The sequence below is a fragment of the Phalacrocorax aristotelis genome, chromosome 4, assembly GCF_949628215.1.
Source record: "Phalacrocorax aristotelis chromosome 4, bGulAri2.1, whole genome shotgun sequence".
In the NCBI taxonomy this organism is placed as follows: domain Eukaryota; kingdom Metazoa; phylum Chordata; class Aves; order Suliformes; family Phalacrocoracidae; genus Phalacrocorax; species Phalacrocorax aristotelis.
This window is the reverse complement of record NC_134279.1, coordinates 66,617,676-66,626,238: the sequence shown is the minus strand read 5'-3', so window position 1 is coordinate 66,626,238 and position 8,563 is coordinate 66,617,676. Positions and strand designations below refer to the sequence as shown.

Sequence of the window (8,563 nt, the reverse complement as noted above, 5' to 3'; positions counted from 1 at the left end):
CGAGTGTACCCACCTTTAATGCAGCTACTTTCTTAAATTATTAGCCTGTGCATCTGCTCACTGGGTTTTATTGTTCATGTTAACGTAAAATGGAATTGATCTTATTTGTGAATTCTGCTTCCTGCAGAATAAGTGTCCGCTTTACTTTAAATCATGTCAAAATGGTACAACTGAGTTACTGATTTTACAAACCTAAGTCTGGAAGTCTGCTACTGATCTTGACCTTGTTATAGAAAATCAGTCATGTGCTTTCAGAAGAGCATAAAAATATTTGTGGTACAAAATGAGATCCAATAAGGAAAGGAATACTGAAGTACAAAAAGAGGCAAAAAACTAAATACTTCACAGGGTCTGTGTACTGTCTCTTTAAAGTGGCACACAGTGGTGATTTCTGGGTAGCTTTGAAGTTCACAAACCTTTTTTCTAATGACACATCTAGGAATAGTCATGAATTTTACAGAGGCAATAGAAGATTAAACCGTACGTCGTAGTCACTGGTGGCTGAGCAGACTCACTCCGGAAATGCTAGGGTTTTGGTTTGGAAACAGTCATGTCTGGCTTTGTTACAATTGTGCTGGTTTTGGCTGGGATAGAGTTACTTTTCTTCACAGTAGCTGGTTTGGGGCTGTGCTTTGGATTTGTGCTGGGAACAGCCTTGATAACCCAGGGATGTGTTAGTCACTGCTGAGCAGGGCTTACACAGAGCCAAGGCTTTTTCTACTCCTCACCCCACCCCACCAGCAAGTGGGCTCTGGGGGTGCACAAGGAGCTGGGAGGGGGCACAGCTGGGACAGCTGACCCCAACTGACCTAAGGGATATCCCACACCATATGATGTCATGCCCAGCACATAGAGCTGGGGGAAGAAGGAAGGGGGAGATGTTCAGAATGACACCGTTTTCATCTTCCCAAGTTACTGTTAACATGTGACGGAGCCCTGCTTTCCTGGTGCTGGCTGAGCACCTGCCTCCCCATGGGAAGCAGTGAATGAATTCCCTGTTTTGCTTTGTCTGTGTGTGCGGCTTTTTCTTTACCTGTTAAACTGCCTTTATCTCAACCCATAAGTTTTCTTACTCGTACCCTTCCAATTGTCTCCCCAGTCCCACCAGGATGGAGTGAGTGAGTAGTTGTGTGGGCTTGGTTGCTGCCTGGGGTTAAACCAGCACAACAATATAGATAATTTCCAAGGCAGTTGGAGAAAACTGTTGATTGCTTGACATGGGCGTCTCAACTACTGATGCTGAATGTAGCTTTCTAAGGAACTTGTATTTAAAATAGATAAATATACTGGAACTGATCTTTGGTAATTGTCAGAAATGGCTTAGGGCCACAAGTGAAAATCAGTGTTCCCAAAGTGCAGTGCCCAAGCTTTTCTGCTATTTCCAAGCTTGCATACAGAAAACAGGCAGGATTGTGTTGCTTTTCCTCCCTTTCAGTTTTTGTTGGAAACAAGACATGCCATTTTGTGGTTTGACAAACATTTCTGCTGATATTTGCTATTCAGAAGCTTATGTAACTGTGGTGAATTACTACTTATTCATAATTTTAAAGATAACTTTGAAGTCCTGAGCTCCCTCTTTTGATAATACTTTCCTTCATATCCCCAACTTGTGTTCTAGGTTGAGCTTGCATACGTGCAATCACTTGAGATCAGAGACAGCGTCTGTCCCCTCAAATGCTGCCTGAGCATAGTTCAGAAGGCTGACATACATTTCAGTTTTTCTCCGTGGATTGTCAGTCAGAGCCACCCTGGTGCTGCAAAGCTTAGTTTGTTGGTTTGGTGTGTTTTATTTCAGTTACAAGTTCTCTGTCACCCTTGCTCTCATGAGTGGTTTGCTCTTCTGGCAATGATATACTCTCAACAACTGCTGCTAGTCAGTCTGCTCTTCCTTAAAATGAGTTTCTAGGAAAAGCAGGAGCAATAAAAATTCATAAAGGCTTCTCTGGGAATGCCTTCCTGAATAAACTGAAGACCTTCAGTTTTGACTTCTTGCTGTTCCATGGTACCTGGCCACATGGGTGGGTTCTAGCTCTGGCATCTCTCCAGGAATGCTGTACTGGAAAGATCATGTTTCCCTGAAGTCACCCCTTCGGCGGGTGAAGTCACCCCTTGGCAGGTGGACATGTCTGCTGTGGGTATGGTTTTGCTGGTGCGTGTTAACGGAAAAGACACGTTGACAAACGGGAGAGAGTTTGGTGGAGGCCCCCAAGCTGCTGGGGGCTGGGCCGCTGCCCTGTGGGGAGCGGCTGAGGGAGCTGGGTTTGTTCAGCCTGCAGCTGTTGGGGGGGACCCCAGTTACCTACAAGGAGCCTGTTGAGGAGATGGAAGCAGGCGCTTTGTTGTTTTCTCATGATGGGAGGACAAAAACCAATGGGTGTAAGTTGAAACTCAGTCCAGAATATAAGGAGGACGAGGCAGGGGAACAGGCTGCGCGGGGAGGCTGTGCAGGCTCCCTCCTAGGAGGTTTTTAAGACCTGACAAGGTGAAGTCCTGAGCAACCGGCTCTGACCTCGCAGCTGGCCTGCCTTTGAGCAGGGCAGAGAACTACGGCCCTTCTGAAGCCCTTCGATGCCTGGAAGACCCTGTGATCCTCTTTCAGGCTAGAAACTTGGATCAGCAACTGGCACCTAATTTCCAGCCCCTGGGGCTCTTCCCTTGCCCTGCTCCCTGCCAAGGGAAGGGGTTTCTGTGCAATAGGGAAATCTGGTATGCTCTACAAAATTGCTTTGTCTTTTGAGGAGGGATGACTGCTTAATTGCAGGTAGGATGATCAGGTGTGTGTTGTCTTTTTCAAAGCTGATCATTAGCAATAATCAAGGTTTAAATGTATGCAGCTGGCTGGCTGAGAAAGTAGCACATCAGTAGCAAGAGAGAACACCCAGAGGGACGGAGGAGCCAAGCCTGGAAGTACCTTATACCTGCAGTGAAAAATCTCAATTTAGTATGCATTACTCTTTCTAGCTAATATCATGTTCATAACTTTTATTTACGTTAATTCTATGGGTTGAAAGTACCTAACTTCCTGGTTGCTTAATTAAGGAATAAAATTTTAATCCCTAAAATATTCTGACTTAAAAACAATCTCTTTGTTGCTCTGAACCAATTACTGTGCGTCCTCTCTCTTTTTGCTGGCCAAGCACAACGGTGTCTAGTGTGCGTGAGCCAAACTATACCTAGACCAGGAGACTTAATTCTATATTAAACAATGATAAAATAGCAGTGGTCACTTGTCATCAAACTTAAACTAATCTGATGCTTATTCCTACAGTAGTTGTTTCTTAAAAGCAGTTTTGTGACTGGTTTTATTTGCTTACCTAATCAGTCTCTTCAGACTGCAAACCCAAAGATCTCCTCTTGGTAAGGGTTTCCTTTGCCCCGTCGCTGTCAGGAGAAGGGTGAGTGCTGCACCAAGAACATTTCTTCTAGTTTGGTTGTTTGTGTGAGGTACCGAAGCAGTTTGAGCTTGGGTTAGGCCTGTATCTGACCCCATCTGAACACTTTTGAACTCATCAGCCAACTGAAGCTCAGTATGACACAAAGGAAGGGAATGTGATTGTTAAAAGTTAAACCAGCTGCTTGGAGGTGAGATGTGCCTGTAACAGAAGAGGCCTGGTATTTACTCTGTCTTTGAAATGAGAAATCTGTGGGGCATCTCCTCCTTTGGGCAGGTGAGCATGATACTGGCTGTGTGAGTTCCACTCACACTCATTGTTGGACCGGTTTTATGACCCTTTTTGGATAGCCCTGACTCCTGCTTTGGTGGGGCTCCACTGAAGTCAACTGCAGTGCCTCTTCCCCAGCAAGTTTAATTCTCTTTTTTGCTTCCTCGCCACATAGAATCCAAATGCATTAAACATTTGAGGTACAATAAAGACCCTCTAGCCAGTGTGGTGTGATAATGGATGTTTGTTCTTTAATCATGTTCTGCGCCGTCTGACACTTCAGTGACTCAGAATCCTTGTGGGATCTTGTGAGGCTTACCGGTATTCACAAAAATCTTTTTATTTCAGTAACTGGATTACAGTACCAACAAACTCTGTAAAGAAGAGCTGCATCTTCATTTTGTTAAGTAAGACGGTAATTTTAAGTGAATCATCAACCCTTTGTTTTTTATAAAATACAGTGTCTTTGAAGGAAATTTCCTTCTGGAAAATTAGGTCTTGGCAAGTAAAGGACTGATACCTTCTTAATTCAACTCCTTAAGATACCTCTACTCTAGCTTTTGAATGTATGACTCCAGAAAAGAGAAACAGATCATATGGTTTTATTCTAACACTTTTGTTATAGCTCTATTAATAATAAAGTTTTGATGAATGAAGTACATGAACCTTGCTAAAGCTGAGCTAAGCATAGCACGTCTACAATGTAGTCAGCTACAACCGTTTACTGCTACTTTGAGTAGTGTTTAAAATTTTGATGTTTACATTGAATTTCCAAAGTGTACGCATACACACACACACAAAAAAAAGAAATAGAAGAGCATTTACATCCATTTTAATTGGTGGCAGGCATAAATTCATAAAAACAAAAGGGGAAGAAAGACCAGTTAGCAGAAACCTCAAAAAGTGCAGATACAGATTTGTTGAATGACAATCTTTCAAGAGATTCTCCTGCAGGCTCGGCCTTTCTTTTAGACATTACGGTCATTAAACACTCACACAAGTTCTCAAGATAAATGAAGATGAAAGCATACTGCAGAAACAAACCGCTTGTTCGATACACTTCAGTCCGTTTGTGAAGGAGATCTCCTCAGATCATTAACCTTTACTGCTTTGCTTCGAGGTAGTCAGTCTCCACCTGTTACAGATTTGTTTGAACTGTTATTACTATAGACGTTTACATGGTGACCTATGCCACAAATTACATAATATATTAACTTTCGTGCACAAAAATAAAATTGGCAAATAATAATTAAACTTAAAGAACATAGAAAAATCACAATACTATTAAAGGGGAACATCTGATTCTGATATAAATTTGTACGGCAAGAGTTTCATGATGGTCAGATGTGAAACTTTAAAAAAAAGAAAAATACATCAAAATGAATAATGCTAGTAGTAATATAAAGCCAAATCACACAAGATCATTTCAAGATCAATGTAATAAATGCTTATTATTCAGCAGAAAAAAAACCTCAGGAACAATGTACAAAATAATAGTGCAAGAACAGCTGCAATCTATTTGTTCTCATCCGTTTTGAGATTTTGGTTAAAAACTTTACAGCTGGCGAGAGATGCTGCTGAAAAACTCAGATTCCACTCCGTGGGCTGATTAAGGCACATCTTTATGGACTTCAAATGTTCATTTTCTGTGTTCATGTCTATTGAATTCTGTGGCTCCGAGACTTTCACTTGTAGCGTGCTGTGAGAAGAGAGGCGGGGGTGGGAGAGGGGAAGAAAAACAAGAAAAAGTTTAGTACGCTTTCCTCGCCCCCAGCAACCAAGCAAGCGATAAGAGGCAAGATGAGGTGGTGGCAGATTGTATATACTGTTGGGGGGTTTTTGTTGTTTTACTGCACTATGTTCCAGAAACACAGAGATCAGAACCTGGCTGTGCTGTGCTGTGCTCCCCCTGCTGTAAAAGTAGATCAGGTGTGCTTGTTTGCGTTGAAATGGCTGAGGCCCTGTTTGATTGCAGGGACTGCCCTAGGTCTGGCTCCGGCTTGTGCTGTTGCTTTGCACAGGAAGAGTTGTGCTCTGCAGGCTGGCCCTTCCTAAAGAGCGTCTGGCTGACTACTGTAAAAACAGAGCAGGAACAGGGCAAGAATTTGGGGGTTTTGCTGACATTAATTTAGTACAGACACGACAGGACTGATATAGACAGTTTGTATTTTGTTTCAAATCAAGGAAAATAAGTAATATGAGAGGGGACAGAAATGGAGCCCTTTGTGGGGACCACAAAGTAGACTAGGACACAAATGTGGGTTGCATCATACTTTAATTATTGTCATATAATCATAGAATGGTTTGGGTTGAATGGGACCGTTAGAGGCCATGCAGTGAGCAGGGGCATCTTCAACTGGATCAGGTTGCTCAGAGGCCCGTCCAGCCTGACCTTGGATGTTTCCAGGGATGGGGCCTCCACCACCTCTCTGGGCAGCCTGTTCCAGTGTTTTACCTCCCTCATCATAAAAGTTTTCTTCCTTTACTACGTAAAGCACTGTAATTGTGCACACTCAGAAGACAAGAAGGTAGAGTTTAGAAATCCTATTTTCAAACCTCTCCATCCCTGCTATTTTTTATTAGTGCCTACCTCCTGCAGTGATGTGTCCTATGTGCAATTCATTGCTTCTCACCAGCCTTTTCAAAAATTTCAAGAACTGCAAAAATGATACAAAGTAGGAAATACTTCTAATTACTGAGATTAAAAAAATCAAGTTCCATGTATGGTAATTAAGGATAGGCGGTAATGATCATGCTATAAACTACCTGCATACAGTTTCTTCTACCAAAGGGATGCTTAAGTAGCAAGACTATATCTCAATGGATCTTACTTGCTGCATTTCAGGAAATGGCATCCACCACAGGACTTGGGTGCAAATTATCAAGGACTGGATCTGCGGAAGTGTGGTGCTCACATGGGTGACCAGACTAGCATTCAGCAATTACAAGACTATAACCTAAACCATACTAGCTTGTGCCACTGAAATGCTCTTGACCGATTAAACTTTTTCCCATGTCATGGCAAGAGGGCACGACAGCTTGTGTAACAGCTAAAGTGACAATTCATTGTTATTTTTCACAGATCATCTGAAACACAATTTTCATTCTTTTACATGTCTAGGCAAGCTCTCCAGAAGGCTGTGCACCTCTCTGACATGGCAGGGTTAGTAAATTAGAAATGCCTGTTTCACTAGTTCCGAACCCTCCATAGCTGGGGTACCGCTCTCATGACCTGCAAGTCCTTGTGTCCTCATTCTTCTGCCTCAAGCTTTTGACGACTTTTCTTTTTGCCTGGTACCATTTCCTTAATTCATTTCTGGTTTGCACACAAACCCTGGTCTTTTGCTTCCTATAGGAAACAAGAGTACAAGCGTAGGTGACAGGGAAGACTTCAGTCAGCAAGGTTACTTTGACTATACCACCTCTTCAGGCTCGAACCTTTGCCCTCACTTGCTGTGAGGAAAGTCAAAGCCTTTTCTTACAACCATGGGATTAACTGTCTGTATAAGTCGGTGCTAGGGCTGACTTCTGAACGCTTGCGGCTTTCTTCACCCCTACTGCTTATGTGCTTTCAAGGCGTGGCCAGGTAGCAAAACTTAAACTCTTAGCAATGACCAGCAATGACCAGCTAAACAAAGAGAAAGGGATGGAATGTTGTTTTGGTTTGGGTTTGTTGTTTGCAGGTTTTTTTGTTGTTATCTGAAAGGAACATAAACGCCTTAGGAATCAAGACATTGCAGCTATGCAAAGTGCTTTAAAGAACAGTATTTCCACTGTTTAAACCAGTAGCTACATGAACCTTGTTTAATGCTGGGAAAGTGCCAGTCAGAAGCTAAAGGGTCAGGTTCCTCAAACAATTTGCCATGTTACTCCTGTATATAAACTAGGAATTGTGCTAAATTGTTATGGCCTGTTTTCCAAATACCACCACTGCTAGCAATAACAGAGCGTATACTAGGATTTGGTATAATTGTAACCATAATTCCTTCCCATTTGCCGGGACTGCAAATCAACATGCAGGGTGCTTAATACCAGCAAAGAGCTCTCTCCGAGTAGCCGACTGTAATGGTTTCCCTCTCTGAGGGACTGTCCTACTCTTTATCTCTTAGTTTTTGTGCCGGTTTCTGTACAAGGTGTGAAAGGCAGCACTGAATTTTCAAAACTAGAACTGAAGTATATGCTGGTAACTGTCAAGCAGTAATTTACCTCTTACAGAAGAACTCTCAGAAACTTGAGCGTTTGGCATTTTAAGAGAATGCATAAAAACAGGAATAAAAAAAGTTGTTTTTTTTTTCCCCTCCCAGTTCCCCAGTATGAGTAACATGGACATATAAAAAGCTCAAGTATATTAGGAAATTTTACCATGTTAGAAATAAAGTGGAAAATAATACGGTTAGAGATCTGCATTAATATATTCGTTATCCAAGAACCTAGTCTTCCATCTTGCTTTTGATTCTTTTACCTGTAGTGATTTATTTTCTAGCTGTTGATGTAGCAGGTATGAAAATGGTGTGTTTAAATAGTATTTTTAAAACAGAGAATGTAATTAAGGTGTTAAATTAAATAGAAGCAGTTGAATTTCTCCAGCCAGATCCATCAATAGATGCTACTCTGAATTTCATTCTGCTCTGCTTACAGAAGGTGCACTGTGCATTAAGCATTCCTATGGAAAGACATGTTTCATACAGCAACCCTCCTGTCAGGAAGAACTGCAGGTTACAGCCTGATGCTGCCAGAAGCCATGACACCTATTGCGGTAGAGCTGGGACACTGGCTGTAGAGTATCTCTGCCCTGTGTCCTCCTGGAGTCCTCTACTACCAACGCCTGCACCAGTAAGAGGATGGAGGTCCCTTTAACTTCCTAGACACCAGGCATTTACTGATCTTATATAATGGTCTCT

General features: G+C 42.3%; 1 protein-coding gene across 8 annotated transcripts in view; it reads right to left on the bottom strand.

Annotated features, from left to right (window-relative positions):
• Nucleotides 1-4,472: 4,472 nt before the first annotated feature.
• The window catches only part of LCORL (ligand dependent nuclear receptor corepressor like), an 85,901-nt gene continuing 81,810 nt past the window's right edge, over nt 4,473-8,563 (bottom strand). For 6 of the 8 annotated variants that reach the window (XM_075091770.1, XM_075091768.1, XM_075091777.1 and 3 more), the window contains one exon: nt 4,473-5,361. In XM_075091770.1, coding sequence (XP_074947871.1) covers nt 5,348-5,361 — 14 coding nt within the window. In that variant the 3' untranslated portion in view covers nt 4,473-5,347. Of the gene's footprint in view, nt 5,362-6,252; nt 6,320-8,563 lie in introns of those variants that run through there. The other 2 variants (XM_075091769.1, XM_075091778.1) reach the window with 2 other exon arrangements.